The 27,887-nt window shown below is 39.6% G+C and overlaps 1 protein-coding gene across 5 annotated transcripts in view; it reads right to left on the reverse strand.

The window, feature by feature from the left end:
* The window catches only part of Tmem45a (transmembrane protein 45A), a 62,346-nt gene extending 37,181 nt beyond the window's left edge, over positions 1-25,165 (reverse strand). The window contains exons 1-2 of one of the 5 annotated variants that reach the window (XM_071615410.1): positions 24,864-25,165; positions 22,410-22,561 (exon numbers count right to left, since the gene is read on the reverse strand). Coding sequence is in view for 2 of the 5 variants with exons in the window: in XM_027943281.3 (XP_027799082.1) it covers positions 10,324-10,353 (30 nt within the window). In the remaining 3 variants the exon portion in view is untranslated. Of the gene's footprint in view, positions 1-10,323; positions 10,442-10,632; positions 10,652-22,409; positions 22,562-24,863 lie in introns of those variants that run through there. The other 4 variants (XM_027943281.3, XM_027943277.2, XM_027943280.2 and 1 more) reach the window with 4 other exon arrangements.
* Between the last annotated feature and the right edge of the window lie 2,722 nt (positions 25,166-27,887).

A 27,887-nucleotide genomic window follows, 5' to 3' on the forward strand; every position in this document is an offset into this window, starting at 1 on the left:
GTTCATATCTTTAGTAAGAAATTACTAAAACATATAACTCAACCAATAAATGGGTGAAGCAACTGAACAGGCACTTCATAGAAGAAGAAAAAAGAATGGCCAACAAATATATGAAAAAATGTTCAACATCTCTAGCAACTAAAGAAATGCAAACTAAAACTACAGTGAGATTCCATCTCACTCCAGGAAGAATACAGGTAATGATAAATGTTAACAAGTATGTGGGGGAAAAGGTTCACTCATACCTTGCTGATGCAACTGCAAATTGGCACAACTGCTGTGTAAAGCAGTATGAGATTGCTCAGAAAACTTGGAATGAAACCACCATGTAACCCTTGGCATATTCCCAAAGGACTTAAAATCAACATACTACAGTGACACAGCTACATCGGTGTTTATAGCAGTTCAATTCACAATAACTAAGCTATGGAATCAACCTTGGTGCACTTTAACAGATGAATAGATAAAGAATAGGTGGTGTGTATGCACAATGGAATATTACTCAACCATAAAGAATGACTTTATGACATTTGCTGGAAAATCGATGGATTTGGAGACTACTGTACTAAGCGAAATAAGCCAGTTCCAAAAAACCAAAGGTTAACTGTTTTCTCAGATATGCGGATGCTGACACAAAACAAGTGGGATGGGGACAGAGAATAGAAGTTCATTGGATTAGACAAAGGGGAATGAAGGGAATGGAGAGGGGACAGCAATAGGAAAGACAGTGGAATGAATCTGACTTAACTTTCCGATGTACATATATAAATACACCACAGTGAAACTCCACATCTAGTACAACCACAAGACTGGATCCTAATTAGAATAAGATATACTCCATATTTGTATAAATATGTCAAAATATACTCTACTGTCTTGTATAACTAAAAAGAACACATAGAAAACTACAAATTTAATTTTATAAAGTACTGAAAACAAGTTAAAATTGCATGCATAGGCATTTAATCAATAGTAAGAGGAATAGCAATGGAACTTAAATATGATAGAATTTATCAATAATAAATAAACATTTCTAATACAAATAGTGCAGAAAACTTTCTCAAAGCAAAGATCATAGCAATCATTTTAATTTACACAAAATCAGTCTCAGTTCTGTATACAATCTATATATCTGTGAATTCAGACACTGTGGATGAAATGCCAATTGGCAAACCACAAATATAAAACAATGTGGGGAAAAAAGAAATTTCTTGGTCACACCTTTACATGATTTTTCTTTGTTTTTTTTTTTTCCTTGTCAGTCTACAAATTTCCCAATACTTTCCACTCTATTTCTAAGTCGTCTGGTAATTTTCACTAAAAGCAGCCAGTAATACACATCACAGTCAGAATGCTTGGCTGTTCACAGATTTCTTACACTGGATAAGCCAATTCATCATACTTAAATTCAGCCTTCCATAAAGCTCTAGGGCATCACAGTACAGCCAAGTTTTTTGATATGGTGCAGCAAGTGTGGCCTATATTCTAATTTCTAACAGAAACCATCTTATGAGTCCTCACCAGAATTGCCTTTAATATTCCACTTACAGCATAGGCTTATTTCTAGGCTGCTCCTTCAAAGTCTTCCAACTTCTACCCATTACCTAGTTCCAAAGCTGATTTCACATTTTTAGATATAGGTATAGCAACAATCCCACTCCTCAGTACCGTTTCTCTGTATAAGTCAGTTTTCCATTGCTATGGAAAAATACCTGAGACGGGTTAATATATATTTTTTTAAAAAGATGGTTTTTAGCACACAATTTTGGAGGCTGAAAGTTCAAGATCTGGTATCCCTATTTGTTCATCCTCAGCTAAAGACTGCATAAGAAATAGCATCATGGTGGGAGTGTGTGCAATAGGGAGAAATAACATAGGAGAAAGGAAGCTGGAGAGTGGGGAGGAGCAGTCTTATAATAGCCCTCTGAGAAACTAATTGGGATCCAATGAAAACTATGTTAATATACTTCAAGGGCAGCATCCCTAATGATCTAAGGACCTTGTACCAGGCTTCAATTCTCAAAGCTCCACTATCTTCCAATATTTCCACTCAGAAGACCAAGCTTCTAACACATAAATGCCTAGGGACAAACTACATCCAAATCATAGCAACACCTAACCTATAGCACATCACAGGTTAGTAACATAATACTCTACAGAGGATCAGCTGTTCACCTCTTGATCTCCTGGCAAACTGGGCACTGTGGCTCACTGTTGCTGCCCAGCATGGTGAGAGAATGTCATGCTGCATATTGCTAACTGTGAAAAACATAAAGATTCAAAGTCTGAAGTGCAGTTTCTACTGATTGCATATCACGTTAGCAACACAATAAAGTTAAAAAAAAAAAATCACAAGTCATATTGTCCCATGTTGAGGAGTGTGTATGCAGGTCCCGCTCCCCTGCTTTTCTCAGGAAAGACTTGACTGTTTCAAAAACTACCTGGGGAAAAGAGAAGTGGATAGGAAGAAAGACAAAACAATATTGGTGGTGAGCTGGTAATTGTTGTTGAAATTGGATAACAGATACATCATTATTTCTCTATTTTTATCTCTACTTAAAATCGTCCTTGGAAAAGCTGGGAAGGATAAAAAGAGATGGAAGAGCCAAGTAGCAGAGATTTGGTCTTTCTGCATGGGGTCTGATGACAGAAAATCATTTCAGACTAAGGCTGGCCTGAGAAATCAAAGGCTATGACCCCAACACTCACACGGGAGTGGCTACAGCTGAAAGGTTTGGTCTTGGAGGTGACTCATCCCTTGGCCTTGAACTCTCAGTCTGCTTTAGATGGTACTCCCTCTGCCTCCACAGCACCTGCATATCCCTTTGCTGAAGTATTTCCTCACATTCCATGTTGAGATGACCTCTTTAACTCCCAGTCTCTTATCACTAGCCAGGAGCTCCTTACTCATCCAGCACCAAGCCTGCAGTCCAAAATGTTTGATGAATGAACTGAACAAAGCTGAGTTGTACTAGCTAAAGCCTTGTATGCAGAAGCAAGAATGGGATTAACCAGTATCTCTGAAACTTATAAGAAAATGCTTTCTAGCCCTTATTTTCTTCTCTTACTCGTTAAAGCCTGAAACTAATTGCTCCGTTTTTAATTTCCCCTTCCTTATCCTCTGAGTCCAAATATTCTCCATCATATTCAAACACCTGAGGTCATAAAGTGAGAAATGTGGCAACACTGGCAATCACTACCACAGAGTTTTATAAAATGAATCTTCAAAATCCCTACTCTGGGTGGAAGAGAAAATGCCATATAAAAATAGGAGCTTAATTTTCAGTGCTTTCATTTCAATCTCCTATGAAGAAAATCTCTGACCCTTAGGATCTGTTATGACAGTCATTCTTTTAACATGGGTAACATAGAACTTTAATGTGAACATTCATTCAAATGAATGAGGTGGAATAGTCAAATTGGAGCTTTCTTTGGATTAAAGTAGAGAGTCTCAGGGTCTAATTAGGGGAGAGAGTAGGAAGCAAGAAAACTTTAATTTACCAGATCCCTTGTTTTCTAGTACTGTAGTCAGAGAATTTTCCATGGAGCATGGCAGGTTATAATATTCTCTACTTTTTGTTTGTTTGTTTGTTTGTTTGTTTGAACTTTAAGGTGATTGGTATTTAGGTATCTCTCAAAGTGAATATTCATACAAATAGGACATTTCTTTGAATTTCTTGTAGTACTCTGCCTGATTTGCAGGGGAAAACTTATTTATTTTAAATCAGAATACCATTTGGCCCAGCTATCCTACTCCTCAGTTTATACCCAAAGGACTTAAAAATAGCATACTATGGTGACACAGCCACATCAATGTTTATAGCAATTCAATTCACAGTAGCTAAACTATGGAACTAAACTAGATGCCCTTCAATAGATGAATGGATAAAGAAACTGTGGTATATATGCATAATGGAATATTACTCAGCAATAAAAGAGAATAAAATCATGGCATTTGCAGATAAATGGACAGAGCTAGAGAATATCATGCTAAGTGAAGTAAGCCAATCCCCAAAAAACAAAGGCTGAATGTTTTCTCTGATATGTGGATGCTGGTCCATAATGCGGGGAGCATGGGAGGAATGGAGGAACTTTGGATAGGGCAAAGGGGAGGGAGGTGAAGGGAGGGGGCATGGTGGTAGGAAAGATGGTGGAATGAGATGGACATCATTACCTAAGTACATGTATGAAGAAACAAATGGTGTGACTCTACTCTGTGTACTACCAGAGAAATGAAAAATTGTACTCTATATGTGTACTATGAATTGAAACGCATTCTGCTGTCATGTATAACAAATTAGAATAAATAAATAAATTTTTTTAAAAACCCCAAATCCTAGCATATCCTATTTATAAATTCAATAAATAAAAAAAAAAAATAGTTAAATGCCAGCTTTGCATGTGAAACTAACCTACAGAGGTAGAGAGAAACTGGAAAGGGAGAAAGAGAAAAACACCTAAACTTCAATCACCTTAAAGTTCAAGTTCAGACAAGAAAAAGTGGAATTCCATGTTCCCAGAAAACTGCTCTTCTGCCAGCAAGGCACTGTTAAGTCTCAGGAGAAAGGAAGTCACATGATCTAAATGGTGTTCAAGTAAGATTAACTTGGCAGCCAGGCACAGATACATGACAGGGAGAAAGGGGCTGCAGGCAAGGAAACCAGTTAGAAGACAATCACAGACGCTCATTACCTAGATGATGAGTCTGAGTCAGAGCAGGCGGTGAGAACAGGGAATAGAGGGGCAACAGTGCATCTTACTGGAAGGAAGAACAGACACGTCCTAGGGACCCGCTTGGTCAAGACTATGGTTGATGATGACTCTGAGATGGAAACAAGACAGGGCAAAGGGCACTCCAGGGCCAAGTACCAGCCACATCCCTGCACCCTCAGGTGCCTGTCTTCTCACCAGAGCACAAGCCCTGAGCAGTCAGGGGCGCTCCTTGGCTCTAGCACTCCACGGGTTTTCACACTGCTGGCCTGGTGTTAGATGGACTCAATGAGTATTCCCAGCAGGCTCTTTCCTCTGCCTGAAATGTTCTGTACCCACTGTCATCTAGAAAGTCCACATAGGAAGAACTCCGTCAAGGTCCAGCACCAGTCCCTTCCTCAGAGAGGACTTCCTCAGCCACGTAGTCTAAATTACATACTCCTATTTTTTTCTCCATAGAAACTTATCTTCACAGTATGTATTATAATGTTTATTTTTCTAATTACAATTTGTACTTTTTATTTATTTTTAAATTTTCTTCTGATTTTGTTTTTCTACCTACCCCTACTAGGCCATAAGCTCCAAAAGTCTGTGAATTCCTAGCAGCCAGCACTATGCTGTTCAATAGAAATAAAATTCAAATTATACAAGTAATCTTAAATTTTCAGTAGCCACTTCTATAAAAGTGAGAAGAAACTGGTGAAATCTAGCTTTATAATGTATTCTATTTCATCAAATTTTGTCAATTGAGCATGCAATGAATAGAAAAAAAATTACTAAGAAAAATTTCATTCCTGCTCACAACCCAGTATTAACTCAGTATTTCCAAACTGCTGAGGAAAATAAGAACACAGACTAGAAATTTAAAATCAAAGCTTTGTCATTCATAAGAATATCACTGCAGGAAGAAGAGCTCACCTGAAGACCACCTCAGAAAACAATCAAAGGTTGTATTTCTATTGGAAAAACCTCCACAGACTCAAGAAGTCTCTGGCCTCCTGCCCTTGGAAGGCAAGCCCTAGAAACAATGGTGGTTTGGGGACAAGACAAAGTGTTAACTACATGACTTCTGTGTGTGTTTCACACTGATAGCACATCTCAGTTGGGACCTGCCACACTTCAAGTGTTCCATGGCCACATATGGCTGGTGTCCACCATACTGGACAATGTAGATCTTGTGGGATGCCTGACATATATTACTTAGCTAATAAAGAGTTGGATGAAAAATGGAGAATAGGAAAAGAAGGTGACAAAGAATGAGAAAAGAAAGACAACAGAAAGCAAAAGAAGATAACATCTGTTGACTAAATACTGTGTTAGATTATTTCATATATCAATAAGTTATATCATTTAATCTTCACATCACCTCTGATGAGGTAGGTATTATTAGAAAATTTTTGTCAATAGACACTGATTTGTTATATAATTTGCCCCAAATCTCACTGTAGTCTGAGGGAAGAAGCAGGATTCAGAACACAATCTCCTCCTACTTCCTGCGCTCACAGCAGCCTCCGCTGCAAGTCTAGTCAAAACAACTGCAAATCTAGGTCTCTCTTTCCTCCAGATGACACATTCCAGGGCTCCTATAAGATACTGTTATGCATCCCACAGATGTACTTCTTCAAAAAGGATGGTGTGATCACAGCAGGATAATGGGGGGAGGGGCAGTATCCCTGACCTCCTGGAGGGACCCTACTCTCATTTTCTGTTGCCCCATTGATAGAACCAAATTAAATAGTGGCACTGAACATTACCCAAACACGCCAAGCTCTCTAGCATGCCTCCCTGGCTCTGTTCTGTTCCACACGGCCTGCAGCCCTTCCCTCCTTCACCCAATTAACACACATCCAACATAACTCAGTTACAAAGGAGGAGGAGGAGGAAGAAGAAGAAGAGGAAGAGGAAGAGGAAGAGGAAGAAGAGAAGGAGGAAAAAGAGGGGTTAGAAGAAAAAAAAATCTCAGTCAAGGGGTCATTCCATCTCAGACAGAGAACCTCCTCAAACCTACACTTCAAGTATGAGAGTTTCCCTTTTTCTGTGATCCCAAGGAACTGTTATGGAATTGCTCATGAATTCTGTCATTGTTTACATTTAGGGTCTGTCTCACTGCACTTTGAGTTCCTGGAAAGAAGGGACTAAGCCTTTTATCTTTACATTCCTAGTACCAGCATTTCTTAAATGGAGTTCACAAACAAGGAAATGAATGAATGAACAGACTGATGAGCATCTCACATCTCTAAATAAATTCAGAAAAACCAGGTACCATGCCAAAAGCACTGAAAGAAAGTCAAAGTGTACTTTTGTAATATAGGCATCCCCCTCGGGCCACTTGTCCAGATGGGGGTCACAACCTCAGAAAGCATCATCAGAATACCCCATGATACCTCTAACTATTTTATTTTAAAAAAAGTACATGTTCTAAGCTATGAAATGAATGTAGCAAATTTGGGAGGTTTGGAATATGTGGAAATAATGCGAAACACATCAGAAGTTTGTAGGGTAGAAAAAAGTAATGACAAATATTACAATGTGGCCCTAGAATCAAGAGGGCTGGTTATGCTGGAGTAAAGAGGACAGAAGATATGAAGTGCTAGTATCATTTTGCTCCTTGTCCCCAGGATAGTTGGTAATAGTACCAAGAAGTAGGCACGACCACAAGAACTTAGTTTACCCTTGCTCACAGCATGATGGACATAAATATTCACCCACTAGGATCATATTGAAAGATGTTTATGCATAGACCTATTAGTTCACTAAGACTGTGGCCTGTGCAAGCCTTCAGACAGGTTTTTGTTTGTGGATTCATGTATCCAAAAGCCCTGGCAATAGCTAGACAAGGGTTGGGGGGTACCACCACCCCCAACATTAAGTTCCTGCTACTGTTTGATTTTGTCTTCTCAAGCATAGATCTGAACTTGGTGTTGGACAAAGCTGGGTAGATGCATCGCTACAGAACCATATACTGCCTGAGAATGGCTTAGGAAAGAGTGACTTCCACAGATATCCTCCTGAACCCAAAACAACAAACAAACATTTACACACAAACACCTCTCATCACATTACTGAGTGGATCTGAAATATAATTTGCAATCACAGTATATGGGTTCACAACTGTACCAGGTACAAGAAAAGTACGAGAATGGAATACAGCAAGTAGGCTCTGGCCACCTCAAACAGGCCAGCCCCACATGTCACACAGCTCTGAATGGCATCGTTCTCTTCCATTGCCCGAATGGACAGGAGGAGGCTAGACCCAGCTGGCACAGAGAAATATGGGGTGGGCAGCTGCGGGAACTGTGTACGTGCTGAAGCTGACTTGGCACTTCCACTGTCCCAGCCCGAGAGGCTGCCTCTGAGATCCAGATAAGACCTGCCCAGGCAGGGGCAGACACAGAAATTGAGTAACTAAAGCTCATCGGCAGCACATCCTGCCTCAATCAGAGATGCAGACTTCACCTGGACTCCTTGCAATCACATTGCCGGGGGGAGCGCACACATGGCAGAAAGAATTTAAACTCCACTAAATCCCAAATTAGAAAGCAGCTGTGGCAGAGCCAAACTTTGCCCTCAGTTACTAAAGTGGTTCTTTAAGGTATTAAAAATGACTAGAAACCAGGTCTCTCCCTTCATGAAGCTAATGAAACGTTTACCCACTCACATTCTACATGAGACCAAGGAAAACTAGGGTGTCAACTTGATGTAGCCCCCCTAGTACTGCAGAGGTTGCTTTCTCCTAGCCAGGCAGGGACACCATGATGTCTGACTTCCTTGTGTCCCCTATCTTCCCACCACCTGTATTGAAACAGGGAAAGTGAGACACATTTGGGTGATAACACTCTGTGGGACGTGTGGGGTGGGTGAGGCAGTTATGTGAAAGTTGGCACTGCAGGTAGATAGACACCCAGTGCATAATGCTACATAGATAACAAAGTAGAAGGTTTGCTTTTCATAACCTGGTATGGGCAGCAAAGAAGGGACCCTACCAACTTATCCTTCCTCTGGCATCTCCTACTACCTTAACACAGCCCTAAAGGAATACCTACAGTCTGTATTTGGAGCTTCTAAACAATAATTGTTTTCACTGGCCAAAAATGGTGAGGCCTGATTAAACAAGAGGGACGAGAAGGAAGCAACAGGCCTGCTGGATGGCAATAACAAGATGGCACCGTCTGCAAATATTTCCAGACCACTGCAGGGGAGCTCTCCTGTTGCCCCAACAAAAACCAGCTGTGTCTAAGCCAGCTGAGTAACCCATGGGCCTCAGCCCTGGGAACAGCCTTCCTAAAATACATGCCAAATTCCACAATCACTTTAAAAATGTAGGTCAGCCCTTGCATTCCTACCAGGATAAACATAGCCCAGAAGGACAGGGCCAAGCTGAGGAAACTTCCTCACTTGTCTTGATTTCTTTCTTCTTTTTCTCCAACATTGCATTCACTCTCTTGTTTTCCTCTCAAAGCCTTCTATTTTTTCTTAATTTAAAGATTTCTATTTGTCATACTCTGGGCCTGCCTGTACCAAGACAAATGCTAAAACACAATTATTCTTGGGGCCTCATCAGGAGATGAGAACAAGCCCCACCTGTTACCATGCTCACACCTGAGGGCCTCTTCCTTGCAAGGTCTGTTGTTACTCCAGTTCTAAGGTTATATTCAGAGATTTGCTCGTAGCACCTCTCTCAGGACCAGGGTTTGGCTACATCTCTGTCACCAGACAGAATGCCAAACAGTCACAGTCCCTGAACCCAACAGACACTGGAGAAGAATTCATCCGTGAGAGCACCCCATCTGTCATACTCAAAAAGAATTTAAAAGTGCTTGCAAAGTTAAATTGAGGCAGCAACATAAAATAAAGATGAATGAGAAACTAAGGATCCTGGGTCTCCCAGAATGAGGACAGAGGAAAATTGGCAGCAATTTCACCTTGCCCCACCTCATTCTGTCCCTTCTTTACTGGTCATACATGATCCTCTCTCTCTCTCTTGAAAAAAGCCACCAAAGACCACCCCCACCCCATTGCTAGATTCAGTGGCCAATTCTGCCCTCATCTTACTTGAGCCACTGGCAGAATTCCACAGTGCTCCCCACAGCCTCCTCTCTGAAAAATATTCTTCCCTTGTTTTTTTTTTTCCCATTCATTGCACCCTCCTTTGTTTCCAGTGTCTCCTAAATTCCAAGCTCTTATGATTGGGAGTCCTGGGGACCTGTTTTTAAAACTCTTTTCTATCTACCCTCAACTCTGGGGGATCTCATCCTGTTCACAGCTTGGAATGCTGTGCCACATGCCTGTGTTTCCCAAATATTTATCTTTAGTACCAGCTTCTCCTCAAACTATAGAGTCCTGCAATCAACTGTATATTCAACTTCTCTACCCAGATGTCTACTACACCTCTCAAACTGTCCAAAACAGACTGTCCAAAACAGAGCTCCCAGCTAATATTAGCCTTTGTTTCTTAGTTAATGCTGAAAATATTCTGTAATATAGAAACTATAGTTTGAAAATTGACACCATACGTTCAGTTTTACAAAAACACACACGCCCACACATGCACACACATCTGTGTGCGTGCCAAAAGCAACTAGTAAGAAAACACAGTGTCGTACTAAAACTTACCTTACTTTGACCTTTGCCTAAGTCCTCCATGGTTCCTGAGTGGATGTGTTGCTCAAAGGCTCCCAATCCTACCGGGTGCAGCTCAGTGTTCAAGAAAAGACTATTTCACCATCACCAGTCTTGCAACAACACAAGAAAGAAATCGCTTTTCTTCCTCCTACTCATATGTTTCTCCTTGGGTGTTGTACTCACTGCCAGTGACCTCCATCTCCACCCAACCTACAGAAACTTGGCCCATAGCACCTTGCAATTAATGTAGTCAGACACACAAGTATGACTGTCAACCCACCAGTCAGGCTCCCAGCTCACCAGAAGACACTAAGGAATCTCCATCAGCAGGGTTTCTCCCATAACTGTAACCATTCTCATTTACTTCCACTCTCACTATGTCTACTTCCTGATTAATCAATTCCATAAAGCCATTCAGCCATCCAACTTCAATGGTCAGGATGTAAGTATAAGGCTCCCACAAGGAATAGCTCCTCCCTCCCCCATGACTTTGCTTCTCTTATCTGGACAAGCCTACCAAGCCAACCAGCTTACATTCATTCCAACACATGGGGAGTAGATAATACCCCAGATGGTACCCCTGACCTGAGCTGCACATGTGAAGACTGAGAAATCTCAGGAATAAATAGTCATAGAATTGCTGTTCCTTTCAGCATTTTGACATACCAGCAAATAAGAAATGAGACCATAAGAAATTAAGGTGAGTGTGGACTGCAACTAATAAATGTGAAGTTGTGAGGTTATGCTGTCATGTTACCAAAAAACAAACAAACAAAAACCCCTGAATATATTTAGAAAATGTAAACCCAAATGGGAAGCCAGTGGAGAAACTCATTTAAACCAGAGACTTTCCTATAAGGGCGCCAAATAAGAATTGCTTTCTCCAAACACCAGGGTCATTCATGGTCTGTTTTATAACAGTAAGATACTCAATTAATGTAAGTTAACCTGCTCATCAATTCTCCACTTGGACATAGATCACCAGAAAAAAATATCCATTCATCCTTATTCTGGTTTTTAGTCACCCTAGTTTAGAATTGTCCTTTGTGAATTGCTTCTCAAGTCTCACTCCCCAAAATAAAAAAATATTAGTTTATACATTCAAATATACCCTGAACCTTGGAGGAAAAATACAAAAGGCTGAACTTCAGTTTGGGGACAATAAAGGGGAGAATATTTGCAGGTGTCATTTGTTAACCTAGATACATAAAAGTAAGTGATGATGTTCCAAATAGCAAGGAAAGATAACACACTTCAAGTCCGTGACTTTTCCTGAAAATGTACTCTTTTAGGCCTAACCAAGTTCTTCATTAGTGAGTGATATTCCATCCCCAAATCTGGCAGTATACCTCATGATTCAGCACCATCTGTGATTGATAAAGCACTAAAAAAATAATCAGAGACTTAACTAGGCTCAGTGTGAGTCAATGCTTGCTCTCTGAGAGCAAGAGTAGGTACCTCAACCTTTTGTTTTCCAAAGGATTAATATCATGCCCAGGTCAGGATACCTCAAAATCAAAATATCCCTTCAGTTGACCTCTTTCTATTAGTAACTTTCATAAACTGCCTCTTTCTAAACTTTATGGGAAAAAAATGGGGATTCTCTTAATTTCAGGAAAACTAAAGAAGAATTTCCTAGGGTGGTATACAAATTCTATTTCCAAGGCAAATATAAGATCTACAGTAATGAGGAAAGGAAATAATCCATCAATATCTCTTCAGAATCTTGTGCAATTTCTATGTTATTAAGGACCTGTTGACAGAAGAGTGATCACAGGTTTGGAGGGGAAATGGTACAGAAAAGAAACAAAAGTGGGCAAGGGGAAAACGAAACTAGGACTGAGGTAAAGCAAAATGCTCTTGATTTTGCCTTCACTCACTGATTGCACATTGTCAGTCTCTCTCCTAAAAAAAAAAAAAAAAAAAAAAAAAAAAAACACAACTCCCATCCTCCCACCTGAGAACCAGTTAGAATGTAGCAATTTTTCAGAACAGAGAAGCAATTTAATTTACTCACCCCACCCTCTTACTCATTACCACCACAAAACATAAATAAATATAAAGACAAAGTTAAATACTCACCACAATTAACATAAAGTAGATTATATCAAGTTAGTACATTCCTTTCCACAAAGCATGAGCTGTCCTCTCTTGAATCTTCCTTACAGAGTTAATGTCTGCAGATATGTCTAGTAGTACAGACAGCAGACCTAAGTTTATCAGATAGACACAGAGAGCCTGTACCTTCTAGTCTCTCCTATATCTATGTCTTTCCCATTGGGAAACACAGAGAATAGAATCTTTTTTGATCTTTGCTGACTTGAAAAAAAATAAAGTAATAAACTTACTCTGTCTACTGTCTAGTGTTGGTGTTGTCATTATTAAATACTGTAATGGAATCATTCTGACCATGAAGACCATCATGGTGACAAGGAGAATACTGACTACCATCCAGCATACATCCCTACATCCCAGTTTGAGTTATCCATTCCATAGTAGTTATCATTTGCAATGGAAGTAATGTGTTCCAAGACTACCAATGGAAAGCACCCTCTTCTAGATGAAAAAGTGACTTTTAAGATATCCCTCCTTTAAAAGACAAATGGAATTCCAATTTTCTCAGAGACTATTCCTTTTAGTCCCAACCCCATCTCCCAAAGAAAATAAAATTTTAATTACATAATGATAGTGATATCTTGTCATCATCTTCAAGAAGAAACTCCTTGGGTTAAACATTTTTGAAAACTAATTATTTTTGCTTTGCCAAAAGATTGATAAATTGTATGAAGAAAAGCCACATTGTCTGTACAAGTCGAGTGGGAAAGAATGTTGTACTTAGCCCCAGCCAATCTGAAGAAAACTTGTTTGTTCTGGGTATAAAGTGTCTAACTAAAAGTATTCAGAAGACATAGTGTCAGACTGGATCTCAGAATTGTGGAGGAGTGAATCAAAGAAATAGTCTTGTCAATCAAATTAAAAATTGCCCAAATCTCAGAGGGATAATAGATAGCAAGGTCCAAAATGTGGACATCAGCTATGAACCTCCAAAGCAGTCAGTTCGTAGGTGATCCTGGCACATTCTTCTGACCCAGTCACCAGCCTCTGATAATGAACAAGCCCTGATTATTCACCCTGGACACAGTCTTCCTGAGACTTTGCTTACTTCACTTTCTGTATGTTCTCTATTCATTCTCAAAGTCTTCTGGTTCTGGATCTTGGCCTCACCAGTCCTATTAATACTATCAGAGACCTTGCCTCCCTGGCTTGGCCCTTACTGCCCTCTAAGACTCTTAATTTTGAGTCATGATTGGCCTCAGTAAATCAATCACACTTCACCCACCACTTTCACTACCCCTTACCCTGAACTTCATTGAGATCCATGATGGACTTAGGCAATATCTTAGCTTGAGTTCACCTTGCTCTAATCCAATGGGAATGTATCAAACATGGGAAAACATATTTTTTTATGATAATAATAGATATAAAAGGGGAACTGGTGTCTCAGAAGCCAAGGTAAATATCAACACAGACCATGGTTTGGCCTTCTCGGACTTGTTATGTACAAGATGTTAAAACTGAAGGCACAAACTTTTTGACTTGTTAATGGTACAAAAATGTGCATGGAAGAACACCATCAGGACAGGCAGGGACAGTGTATTTCCAATTTAAACACAAACACTTGACTATTTTGAGGTGCCAGACATTGTGGAATTTACCTTGTTGGGTACTGAATCTTTTTTATTTCTATAAATATTATAGAGCTCTGTTCTGAAATGAGGTTAATGACTTGGAAACAGTTTGATCCTCTGGTGAGCTTCTTTTTTATGATTTGTTAGGCACATTTGGAGCAGTGCTCAGTCTAGTGCTGTTTCCCATTACTAAGGCAAGAACTTTCTGACTGTTCTACCCAATATCCCATGAATTATGGGTTTTCCAGTCTGGCTAGAAGGAAAAAGCAATATTCCCAGTCCTGTGAACACTGGGCTTTGTACTCTTCTCCCAATATCTCTATCCATTTTATGTTGCTATAACTGAATATTTGAGACTAGGTAATTTATAAAGAAAAGAAATATATTTCTCACAGTTTAGAGGCTGAGAAGTCCAAGGGCATAGCTCCAGCATCTGCTCAAGAAGCCAAGGGCCTTCTTGCTGCATCATTAACATAGCAGAGGGCATCACATGGAAAGACAGTGCTGGCAGGCTAGCTCAGATCTCTCTTACTCTAATGCTTTTATTTAGGCCCTAACCTCAGGACCTCATCTAATCCTAGTTAATTCCCAAATGTTTCACCTCCAAATGTCATTAACATATAAAATTGGGATTAACTTTCTAACACATGAACTTTGGGGAGACAAACTCAAATCACTACAGCACACACACACACCATCCCACCACACCCTGATGCCAGTCTCTCAGCTTCCAGTAGTTTCCTCATATGCATGTGCTGATCAGTACAATGCTGAATCCTCAAGGGACGGCTCTACAGGCCCCTTTAGGCAGAGTATGTCAGAGAAGCAATAGGTTACACTACAGAGTTGATCAAATCTTTTCTGAGACTTGGTTTTAGGCATCTTGCTCCTTCTGAAACTAGTGAGAAAGTTCTCACTGTTGGAAAGACAATGATGGAAGCACCTGTCCATGCTTGGCCTAGTAGAAGAAAGGACATATTGTGTTTTCTATGTGAACCTAATTTTATCAAAAGCCTAATTCCACTTTATTAGCACCAAGGAAGGCTAGTGGGAAAAGGAAATTGGTGGGTATATGGACAGGTCCAGCTGGCTGAGGACCTTTGGGGCCATGGTAAATGTCTGGTTTTATTTTAACTTCCAGGGGAAGCCACTGGACAGGCTGAGTCCAGGAATGGTGTGATTTTTATTTGTATTTTTAAAAGAATACCTGTCACTGCTTTGTGGTCTTTGGTTTAGAGGAGGCAAGAGTGAAAGAAGGAAGATGCACAAGACAGTACCATTTACACCACAGTGTGTGGGCCAGGGCTATTCTGCAAACTGTTTACTACCATCTACGATGAGTGCCGAAATTGAGAGGAAATGTTCAGAAAATTTTGAACATTTTAAAGTAATTTGGCATCGAGGAAAAATCTAAGCAGGATGTTTTTTTAAGGCTAAAATAGACTGGAAGGGAAAACCCAAATTGTTCCTTCACCCTTTACTACAGATAGTTTGAGATACAACTGCAGTCATTCAGGCGAAGAGGGTGATGGATGCTAAATGAGAGTGAATCAGGCACATAAATGACTGGGATCACAAAGGGCAGTAAGAAGAATCTAGAACTTCAGGATAAGGAGGCTGGTACACCATGATACCTCTGCCTCTGTTTGTCTATCCTAGACTTGAGTACTTACCAACACTCCAAAGTAGCAACTATCAACACTGTTTCATTCCTAAGGATAACACTACAGATGTCATAAATGTTGAGGTCAGACACTGTAGTGATGCTACCCTGTGTTTAAATTCTGATTTCAGCCCTGCATGACCTCGGATGAGTTGTTAACCTCCTGGTCTTTGGTATATCTCATCCACAAAATGGGAAGACTAGTAGCCATTACCATATAATGAATATGTAAGGGCAAAATGAGAACTCAGAGAAGAGGCCAACACCTAATAAAGTCACTCAGCCATTTTTTGTTCACACATCTTTCTGTGAAGAAAGGGCTTTGCAGCAAACATGCTCACATCGTGGCTGACTTCTGGGGACTACACTGCAGTTGGCAAAGCCCCATTGCATACATCACCTCATTAATCCTCCCAAAGTGATACTCAGAAGTAAGGAGAGACAGGCCCAACATCCTGAGAAGGAAAAATGAGGCTTAATGTTTCCAGGGAGTTTCCTAAACTCGACCCAGGTGGATGAGGTATTGATGCACTCCTCTGCTCCCCTATTGGAGACAGCCCTTCCCAAAAGTCATGGAGGCAGGAAGGAGAAAACAAAGTCATCCTGCTCTTTAGTGGTTCATCCTCATGCCAAGTAGACACAGAGTAGCACGACAATAACACTGGGGATGGACACACAGGGGTCCCTTCTCCCTGAGAGCTGCTTCCAAGTAAGATAACTCCATAACCTCTAACCCCAACTCCCCTCATTCTTCCTCCATATCATTTACCCTCATCACCCTGTCTGAACTCTGGCCTTTGTTGCCAAGGGTTAGCTATAATATGATTTTGGCATTTTCTAAGGTTTTTTTTTTTTTTTTAACCACTTTTAATGTTTAAGTTTTCATTATTGATTAAAACACACAGGATCTTCAAACATGCCTTAAATGTACTTTGCACTACCAAGTAGCTCTCTATTTTGGCTTTTGTTATCTGCCTTTAACAGTTTTTCATAATTGTTAGTCTAAACATACACCTGACATATAAGAAAGGGGGAGGCGGAAAGCAGTAATTGGCGAAAGACTCCTTGAACTGAAAAAAAGGCTTAGGTCTTCATATTAAAAGAACACATCAGGAAAAAACAAGATAATTAAAAACAAAACACTAGATCCATACTTAGACATATCAAAGTGATATCTGGAACTTTATTCTTATTTTATGTACAGTGTAAGGGTAGTAACTTAAAATGTAGGTCTATTAGGATATGAGGAACATCTTCTATATTACATAAGAGTAGTTAATATAGGTTAAGGATCCCTTATCTGAAATGCTTGGGATTAGAAATATTTCAGTTTTCTGAGTTTTTTCAGGTTTGGGAATATCTTCATAGACTTTGCAGGTTGAGCATCCCTAATCTGAAAGCCAAAAATCCCAAATGCCCTGAAATCTGAAACATTTTGAGTATTGTTTAAGCACTCAAAAAGTTTCAGATTTTGGATTTTCAAATTAGGGATGCTCAACCTATAATATCAATATTTTGATATTTTAATATATTGTTTTAATTTTAAAAGAATCTTGTGGAACTAATATATCCTGTTTTAAAGAGATGTTCATCTGAAGTTGAAAAAAAATCCTTATATGTCACTTTAGCTCCTGCTTTTTCCTACTAAATTGAATATAAATTAAGCGTAATACTTTTTACTGAAATTTAATTGGTGGTAGACTATGGTCCAGAGATAGACACAATCTCTGTACACACGGAATAAGGTCAATTTGGCAACTCATTGTTGACTCAAATCAGAAAATGGACTCACGATAGTTTTAAGTCATTAAAAGGCAATTCAGATGCCTCCTAAATGCCTAAGTTTTCTATCTAGAAATAACTATAGCACTGAGAGAAGCTTGGTTCTGAAAACAGTGAAGTTAATAGGAGCACCATATAAATTAGGGCTTAAACAAGTGAATATTCATGGGGATGAGGCTGCAGGATGAAAAAATCATCTCTGTGAACATTCCAAGAGAAGAGGTTCCCATCCAATTTATTTGTTTCTTAATTAGAACCTTGGTAGAGCTTTCCTTCAACAAGGACTACTTGAGGTCAGTTCTAAGCGCTGGGAATGAAGGCCACCAGCATACTCACAAGGGTAATCACCCCTGGCTGGGAAATTCCTCCCACTAGGCCAGTGACTCTCAGCCCAGGCCTCCCATCAAATTACCAGGGAGCTTTCCACAGATGTCTTGGCTTTACATCACACCTTCTGTGAGAGAATCTCTAGCAGCAGGGCAAGTGTGGGTGAAACCCTGCCTCTAAATAAAATGCAAAATATGGCTGGGGATGTGGCTCAGTGGTTGAGTGCCCCTGAGTTCAATCCCCAGTACCCCACCCCCCAAAAAAGAGCTAAAATCAGAGACATTTTCATATTCCTTCTAATTAAATAAATAAGTAGCATAATTTACCTCCTGAGCATCAGCTTTCTTGGGCAATATTTCTAAATATCCATTTTCTCTTTATTAAAAGGAATTAAATAAAATTATGTGTATCTGTTTTAGAACCTTATGAAATTTCAGGTACAATGGGAATCCTCACTTCCTCACCATGGAAAGAGCCACCTGGTTCTTGATGTTATTTTCATTTTTTTCTCTTGAGAGAGAAGTAAAAGAAGGCATAGAGGACAGCAACCTCCGCTCATTTAAGCAAGGAAGAAAAGAAGTATTTGCCTCCAGGCCTTTTTCACTTCAGGATTATTGATGGCACCAGAGGGACATAGTTTGCTCAGAAGTGGTGGTGGGTAGATGAAAGAAAGGACCTCTGTCTTCCAATGTTTTACCAGACAGTGTCAGACTCCTTTATAGGAGCATTGAGAGCCAGAGGGGACTGGGAAGAGCCAATGGCTCATAGAGAAGAGCGGTGCTAGGGTTTGTGACTTGGTGGTAGAGCACCTGTCTAGCATGTCCAAGGCCCTGGGTTGGATCCCAGAACAACAACAACAACAACAACAAATTAAAGAAAGGCAAAGTCAGAACAGTGTATGTAATGTGGTGTCGTTTTCATTTTTAAATTATATTGACGTTTAGATGTTTCCCTGAGAGTGAGCTTTTGGAGAGAGTCTGGAAGGACACACAACACACAGGCTATGTGTTGATCAGCTTTCTATTACTGTCACAAATACCTGAGATAAATTGACTCAAGAAGAGGAAGATTTACTTTGGCTCACAGACTTAAAAGTTTCAGTCCATGATGGCTTGACCCTGTTTTATGGGGCCTGTTGTGGCACAATACAACATGGCAGGAGCATGTGGAGGAGAGACACATTCACCTCATGGTTGAGTGAGAGAAACAGAAGAGTGGCCAGGGTCTTAATATCCCCTTCAAGGGCACGCCCCCAATGACCTAAGATCTTAAGCTCACCTGATAAAGTCCCTACCACCTCCCAATAGTACCAAGCTGAGGACAAAGCCTTTAACACATGGGACTTATGGAAAATTCCAGATCCAAAGTATAGCAGGCTACCTCCAGGAAAGGCAGAAAAACAGGAAGGAGACAGATGTATAAAAGAGAAATTATTACTTTGACTCTGTACACTGTTTTCATTATATATATTATATATTTTTTTCAACTCTAGATGTCACCAAAAGGCAAGGATATTTTAAAAAAGAAAAGACAGCTACCGGGAACCAATGCCCTTTCACAATAGGAATATTTTTTCTTCCTTGGAAATAGCTACAGAGAGTAGAAATTACAAGTAATTTTATGGGGGAAGAAAATCAATATTTTAGACATAATCAGAAAACATTAATCAAGAACAAATCAATGTTTTATACTATCATTATATCTATGGTACTGATTTCTATATGGAGATAAACATTATAATAATTCATAAAAATTATTAATGAATTGCTGAAATAGCTACATGCGAAAACTAACTTAAAATCTATCAAAGACTGAAGCCAATTAGCTAAAACTATAAAATCCCTAAAAGAAAACACATGAGCCGGGGTTGTGGCTCAGCGGTAGAGCACTCGCCTAGTACCGTGCAAGGTGCTGAGTTCAATTCTCAGCACAACATAATATGGAGAGCATATTCCACAAATCTTAAATAAAATAAAGGTATTGTGTCCAACTACAACTAAAAAAAAAAATTTAAGAAAGAAAACACATGTGAAAAGCTTCATGACATTGGGTTTGGCGATAATACGTCATATATGGGGCCAAACTCACAGGCAACAAAGGAAAAAAATAGATCAATTGGACCACATCAAAATGTAAAACTTTCATACATCAAAAGATTCTATGAAAAGAGTAAAAAGACAATCCAAATAATGAGAAAAATTAGTTGTCATCATATACCTGACAAGGTAATAGCAAGATATATAAAGAACTTCTACAATGCAACAACAGAAGAGCAACCTGATTCTAAATGGGCAAATATTTGAACACATAGGCATATGCCCAAAGAATACATATGAATAGCCAATAAGCACTGTATAAGATAGTCAACATAACTTATCATTAGACAAATGTAAACAAAACCCATGGGATCCTACTTTAGACTCATTAGGACAGCTATTATAAAAAAAGTAAAAATAAATCAGAAAATAACAAGGGTTGAAAGGGTGTGTATAAAATGGATCCCTGTGTATTGATGGTGGAATATAAAATAAATGGTTTAGCCACTGTGGAAAACAGTGAAGAAGTTTGTTAAAAAATTAAAAGTAGAATTTTCATATGATCTGACAATTTCACTCTGAGTATGTATCAAAAATAATTGAAAACTGGGCTTGAATAAATATTGAAAACCAGTGTTCATAGCAGCATTATTCATAGTAGCCCAAAGATGGCTTATTAGTCAGGGATCATCAAGGATCAGTGTTCTTCAGAGCAACAGAACCAATGGGATAATACACACACACACACACACACACACACACACATATGTATATTATTCTATTGCATATATATAACATATATATATATATATATATATATATATATATATATATATATATACACAATATATACACATACATACATACATATAGAGTATTAGAGAGAGACTGATTTTAGGAATTCACTTGTGAAATTCTGGGGTAGGCCAGCAGCCCAGAGGTCCAGGAGAGAGTTGTTGTATTCCTAAGCCCAAAGGCAGTCTGGAGGAAGAAGTATCTCTTCTTCAATGGAGTCATTCTTTTTCTTTTGATACCTTCAATTGATTGAATAAGTCTCACTCACATTATGGAGAGCATACTCCATACATTTGGAGTCCACTGATTTAAATCTTAATGTCATCTAAAAATATACCTTCACAGAAGCACTTAGCATAATGTTTAGCCAAGTATGTGCATGCTGTGCCCTAGGCAAGTTGACACAGAAAATTAACCATCACAGGTGCAAACCACCCAAATCCATTCAGCAATGGATAAATAGAAAAACAAAAGGTGATAAGTATATGCAAAGGAATATTAATCAGCCCTAAAAGAAAAAAAATTTGAAAAAAAAAGTGTGTCACATTAGATTGGATAGAGAGAAAAGATGGGAGAGGAGGGAAGGAGTAGGGAGGATAGGAAGGGCAGCAGAATAGAATAGACAATATGATTGATGTATGTACATTCCATGTATGTATTATATGTCAAAATACATTCTGCTGTCATGTATGACTAAAAAAAAATAAAAATAAATCGTATGGTTATAAAAAAAAAAGAAAGAAAAAATCTGGCACATGCTACTTAATGAATAAACCCTGAAGACATTATGATAAATGTATTAAGTCAGACACAAAAGGACAAATCTATTGTATGATTCCACAAATATGAGGTACTAGAGTAGTCAAATGGATGGACAAAAAAGTAGAATGGAGGTTACCAGAAGCTGACAGAGTGGTATAGGGAATTACTGTTAATGGGTGTGATCTTTTCAGTTTGAGAAGAAAACAAAAAGTTCAGGAATGTGCAAAATGCCATTCACCTGTCCTCTTAAAAATGGATAAAATAGTAAATTTCATGTTATCTATGTATATTTTAGCATAATAAAAAATGAATTGCTTACATGTATAGACTTTACTATGAGCCAGACACAATGTCAAATGCTTTACATGGACTTTCTTACGTAATGTCTTTTGGTATTTACATTTTACAGATAATGAAGCCTTCTAGAGAAAGGACTTGCTCAAGGTCACTCTGGTAAGACTATGTGCTTGGCTGGACCCCATGCTATGATGAAAAGGGTAACTACATTAAGAAAATGAGATAACCAGCAAGTCAAAATATTTTTAAAATAATAAATTTGAATCAATATATAAGTAATTTAAGGAGTGAATTCCCAAAATGATGTCAAATCTAGATTATGATTAATAACTCCACACTTAAAATAGCCCTACATTGACCTTCATCATGAGAAATTCTTATCCCCAAACCACAGCATCTCCAGAAATAAGATGAGAAACGAGGGTGCCCAAGATAGAAGCACAATATCATATCTGCCCCATTTTCTACAAGTCTTAGGATACTTCATAGTTTCTCTGTTGTTGTTTTTTTTTTAATAAATTACTGTGGCCACACTTCCTTTTTCAAATGAGGATAACCATTTAACTGATACTTATTTTATTAAGTGTCTACCATAATTCCAGGTACTTTTGTGGGTTCTCTTTAAACAAGATGAAAAGACAATGCACACGTTTGCAGTGAGATCCATCTAATAAAAAAATTAAATGTCTCTTAAGTGAAATGTCTGTTGTCTCATGTGGAACATACCTCAAAGATGAGACTCCTTTCGATATTCTAGCTTCTTCAGGTAGCTGTCAGCTAGATCCCTCCAAATGTGTCCCTGCCTCCAGTGATCTTCCTTCCATGAACTTCTTGACAATCACCACCAAAAACAAGAGCAGTCATAGCTGCTCATACACCTAAGGCAGTATAGTCTAATGGTTAAGGCTTGGACTCTGATGCCACACTGAATCTATACTTGCCATTGTTCACTGTATAATCTTGGGCAAGTATCTTAATCTGCCTGTGATTATGTCTCCTCAAATAGGCACTAACCCTCACAGGGTTGTTGTGAGGATGCCATGAGCTCAGAACAATGTCTACTGTGTATTAAGGAGTCAGAAAATATTAGTCATAGACAGATCAAATAGCCACTCATAAGCAACAGACTATTCTGGCGGGGGGGGGGGGGGTAGAAGAAGAGATGGTCATCCAAGAGAAAAGGGACCTTAGTGAACATTTCATGGATGGTGGCACAAAGGGTCATATGGCTTAATGTCTTGCCTGAGGTCAGGCAGGTGGTCAGCAGCAGCACCAGGACATATCTTCCTGACACCGCCCATGCCTTCAAGGAAGAAAAGACAAGAGCACTCCAAACCTACCATTTAGGTGTACATTATAAGTCTTATCTATTTCAGTAACTATAAATTATAAAGTTATAGGTATGAATGTGAATACTTATAATGATTCCATCAGCAAGATGGGCAAGAGCAAGAATTTAGGGAGTGGCCTGTTAAAAAGCAGCCTGAGTAATGGCCCAGAGCACCATACCCCCTTAAGCAGGGCTTAAGGCAGCCACCAGAGAATAAGTCCAAAACATGGGGCCCTGACTCACTTCCCAGCCCTGCTGCCCATACTTCAGGTCCTAAACAGAGGTCACAGAAGCCACGCAGTAGGTAAGGAGGGAATGCTGGGCAAACAGTAGAGACTGGACCTCAGAGAGAAGTTGTTCAGAAATACCTATAACTGCCAATCCTTCCATGAAGCCATCCTTCCATAAGATAAGTTTTTTATTCCCCACACTCCCAGATCCTTCTAGATCTAAAACGCTTAATCAATTCTACCCCACTCCTCAATCAAGACCTCCCTTTACAGCCTCACCCAGTACCTGGCTTGCAAGTGGTGGGCACTAGGTAAATACTAATTTCTAATGCAGAGGTCAGAAATGACGGCTGGGGAAACTGGGAAGGAAGGCCATGAAGAACTAGCACACTAGCAAATCCTTGCCAAAGTGCCAGTCTAATCTACGCGTCAACATAAATTAACTCACTCAATGCTCTAGACAACACCCTGCCATAGGTGTTATTATTAGCATATTACAGAAAGAAACTGAGGCATAGATGGGCTGAATAATTTGTCCAAGATCACATTATGGAATTGTGAATTAACCAGACCAGTTTCCTCTGCAACAATGTGTCTTCTTCTAACCCCAGTGTCTGAACACCACTTCACTGTTAAACCCTCTGGTAAATGTTACTTTTCTGAATAAAAACACTCTGTAACTTAAAAAAAAAATTACACCAAATTCTCATCTACTTCTATCTGAGCTGGAAATCAAAGTCAGTTCTGGCTGGAACACCCATGAGAGTAAACAGCATGTGACAAAAGTCTCAAATTCAAAACATTTCCACAAACAGAGAAAATTTCAGAGGTTTCAGATGGAATGGGCCTTGGGTGGCTCACCTAGCTCAACATTTTCCATCACACAATATCTAAATCCTAAAATTAAGCCAGAACTATCTGTAAGTATGCACCTATAATAATCATTCTGAATATTTTAAGATAGAATTAGAGGTTGATCATACAATTATAAGGTTATAGACACCACACAAAGTCACTTGTCACATATTTGGGTTTTGTTTGTTTTTAACAATCATAAAGGAATCTGGGTGTTGCAACATGGGTAGACGATCATAGAAAAGACACATTTGAATTACAAGTACATTTAAATTTCAATGAAAGATTCAGCAATTGCCTATATGATTCAGGTTCTAAACAATATTACATACATTAATGGAAACAAAAGCTACATTAATTCCAAATGAGCCAGATAATTTTCTTAATCTTCCATCAAAACAGGGAGTGTAGGATAGATTTAAAAATTTCGCCTTTACCAATGTACACAGAAATAAAATAGAAAAATTAATATATCAATACATTCAAAAACTTTGGAAAGGCTTACAACAAAATGCCTAATATTTGCTCCCAGGAAATTTTATAATAGCATACCCCAAAAATCACACAGAGCAAAGCAAAAAAACTTTAATATTTGCAAAAATAAAAAAGAAGAAGAAGGGAAGTAAGGTGAACGACTGTGCAGTTTGTGCCAGCAAGCGATATTTTTCTCTCCTTAATGAAGAGAGGGCTGGTGAAAACAGCATAAAGACAGGACAGAGATCACAGAAGGAGAAATATGATAACCAGCACATATTCAAAACTTACCCAGCTTGGTCTGTTTACTCAACACTTATTTTTTCCACTTTGCCAGTTTAAAATCAGATAGCGGCTGGGCTTTTGATGTTGCTGTTTCTGTTCTTTTGATCCCAGAGACCCATGAAAATTAAACTATGTGTTGGATGGGATCTGGCCTGGTCTCGCATTAGGGGGGAGAAAAAGTTTTAAGCTCAGGGCCCCGGCTGCTTCTTAAGGGAAATGAATAAATAATAAGTGGCTAGTAGGAGAGGACGTGGGGGACGTGCCTAGCTGACGTCCGGCTCGCACTGGGGCCGCACAGCCTCTCAGCACAGCTGTACAGATGTGCTTCATCTGGTTCCCCGAAGGGGCACCAGCCTGGGCTGCCGCGGCTGGCAAAGCCTCCGCTCATTGGTGGCCGCGGCTCCTCACTTGCCGCCGATTGGCGGAGAGGCCCGCCACTCCCGCTGGCCTGGGGCCGCCCCAGCTCGCTGCATCCTTCAGAGGAACCTGGAAATGCCTCGCGGTCGCTGATGTGGCATTCGGCGGCAGCAGCGGCGGCAGCATTGGCGACTCGGGAGGGGCCGAGACAAGGTAGCTAGACACCCAGAGCTTGCCCCTGCCCTAACCCCTCTCATACTCATCCTTTCAGGCAGTTAGGCTGGTTTGTTTAAACTCTGGGTTTGGAAGATGAAAAAGGCCCGCCCGGCGCTGGCCAAGGCCCCGGTTACTGGACGCAGATCCGGACTGCCCAAAAGCCTACGAGGCGCTGAGGCCGTGCCTCGGGGCTTCACTCTCCCTACTTTCTCTAAACAGCGAATGGGAGGGTTTGAGAAGTTACTCTTGGAGGGTAGTATTCTTTTGATGAGGATCAAGGAATCCTTCATTGAAATGCTTATTAAATAGAAATTTGGTTGTTTCTTTAGTGAAGCCCAGGGGTGGGTGCAGGAGTGGTTTAAGAGATTTGGTTGGGTTTCTTTTCTTTTCTTTCTTTCTTTCTTTCTCGATTTCTCTCTCTCTCTCTCTCTCTCTTTCTCTCTTTCTTTTGTTGAGTTATAGTAGATGGGGGAAAATGAGAAATCTTGCTTTGTTCAGTGACAGTTTTGAAAGGACTACACCAGAGAATGAATGCTTCAATTTTAGGGAAATGGTTGAAGGAATACTGGGGGTAAGGGGAGAGAAGATAATGGCAAATCCCTTTCCTTAATAGTTTGTGGAAGTTAACAGAAAGTGACCTCATTGATGTAGTAAGGCAAGAGCCACCTCGCTGGGCTACACACTTTTGTAGGTGCTGGGCCGTGTGTTAAATAGCTTTTACTTGCATGCCCTATTTAATTCTTACATCCCTCTTATTAAGTAAATATTATCTTCTCATTTTCGGATGAAGAAATCAAAACCCAGAGCCTATACCAGCATGCCTCAGATGTCTCCAGGATGTTTACATTACATTACTTTGCTCTGGGAACATAATAAACTCATCTGCCACTTGTCATCAGGGTGGGGTTCAGAATTTGTTGACAACATCTCCACCTTCTGATGTCAAAAACTTTCACTACAAAGATAATGTCTTGTTGGGTATATTAATCATCTATTGCTATATAAGAGATCACCACAAACAGTACTTTGAAACACACACACACACACACACACACACACACACACACACACACATATATATATATATAATTGCACAGTTTCTAAAGGTCAGAAGTCCAGGCATGGCTTAACTGGATCCTCTGTTCAGGGTCTCACAAAGCTGTAATCAAAGTGTCAGCTGAAAGGAAATCTCATCTGCAGGATTTTCTGGGGAAGAATCTGCTTCTAAGTTCAATCTGATTGCGGACAGGATTTATTTCTTTGCAGATATAGGGCTAAATACCTACCTTCTTTCTGGATGTCAGCTGCCCTGGTTCCCAGAGTCTGCTCTCAGGCTCTTCCTAAAAACCAGGAGGTAGAGATCATGGGAAGGCCACCTTAAGTCTTCCATGATTAAGTACTCAGACACTTCAGCTTCAATGAAACTGATTAAAATGTTATCATAACTCTACAAGCTACCACTCCCCCACCTCCTCAAAATCGGAGGGTGGGTGGGCTCACACTATGGAAGTGGATTCCAAGCATTGTCCTGTGACAATCAGGCAAACCCACAAAGGACCAGCCTTTGATCAAAGTCCTTCCTTAGAAGTAATTTCTATCCTGTGCTCAGCTTTGTGAATCATTTATTATCTGACAATGGTGCACCTTTTTATCATAGAAGCTACTCAATAATAGCCTGATAGTCCAGTTATTGATCAAGCTTCCATACTTATTATCATCAATAGGCATCTGATATTATTGAGTATTAGAATATCCCCCTCAAATATCTGCTAGATACAGATTCATTCAGCTTGCAGGAAGATGAGTAAATATAGTTACTCCATTTCTCCTGTTATGCACAACTAAAAATCTTGGAGATACACACACACACACACAAACACACACACACACACACACACACACACACACACCAATGTAAGACGACTCTGAGAAGTTGTGGAAGAAGGTAGACCAGTTGGAAAATTTTGAATCCAAGAAACAGCATAATGGCAAGTTCTTGGGTTTATTTATATTTCATCATCCCAAACTTGAATGTAAAGATGCCAGCACTGTAGTTTTGTTTTGAAATGGACCCCAAAGTCCCATTGATGTTGATGGTTTGGTCCCCAGCCTCTTGCACTAATAAGATGTGGTGGAACCTTTAAGAGGTGGTGCCTAGTGGAAGGAAGTTAGGTAATTAGGAGTATGGGCTTAAAAGAGATATTGGGAGAATCACAGCCTCTGAGGCAGAAGTCTCCTGTATTTCTCCTTTATTAGCAAAGCAAAATATTTTTATCCTTTTTCTCAAAATTGTGTCCTTGTTATTGGATTGGCATCAGGGACAAGGACCAAGTTTTTAATATCAAATTTGTAACCAAGATGAGATCTGAGAGCAGTCCCAGCTCTGGTTTTCTTGGGCAAGTCTGACATGCCAGACCATCCCACTTCAATGCTGAGGATGCAAATTGCTGGCAAACT

Source organism: Marmota flaviventris, chromosome 8 (genome assembly GCF_047511675.1).
Source record: "Marmota flaviventris isolate mMarFla1 chromosome 8, mMarFla1.hap1, whole genome shotgun sequence".
NCBI lineage: Eukaryota > Metazoa > Chordata > Mammalia > Rodentia > Sciuridae > Marmota > Marmota flaviventris.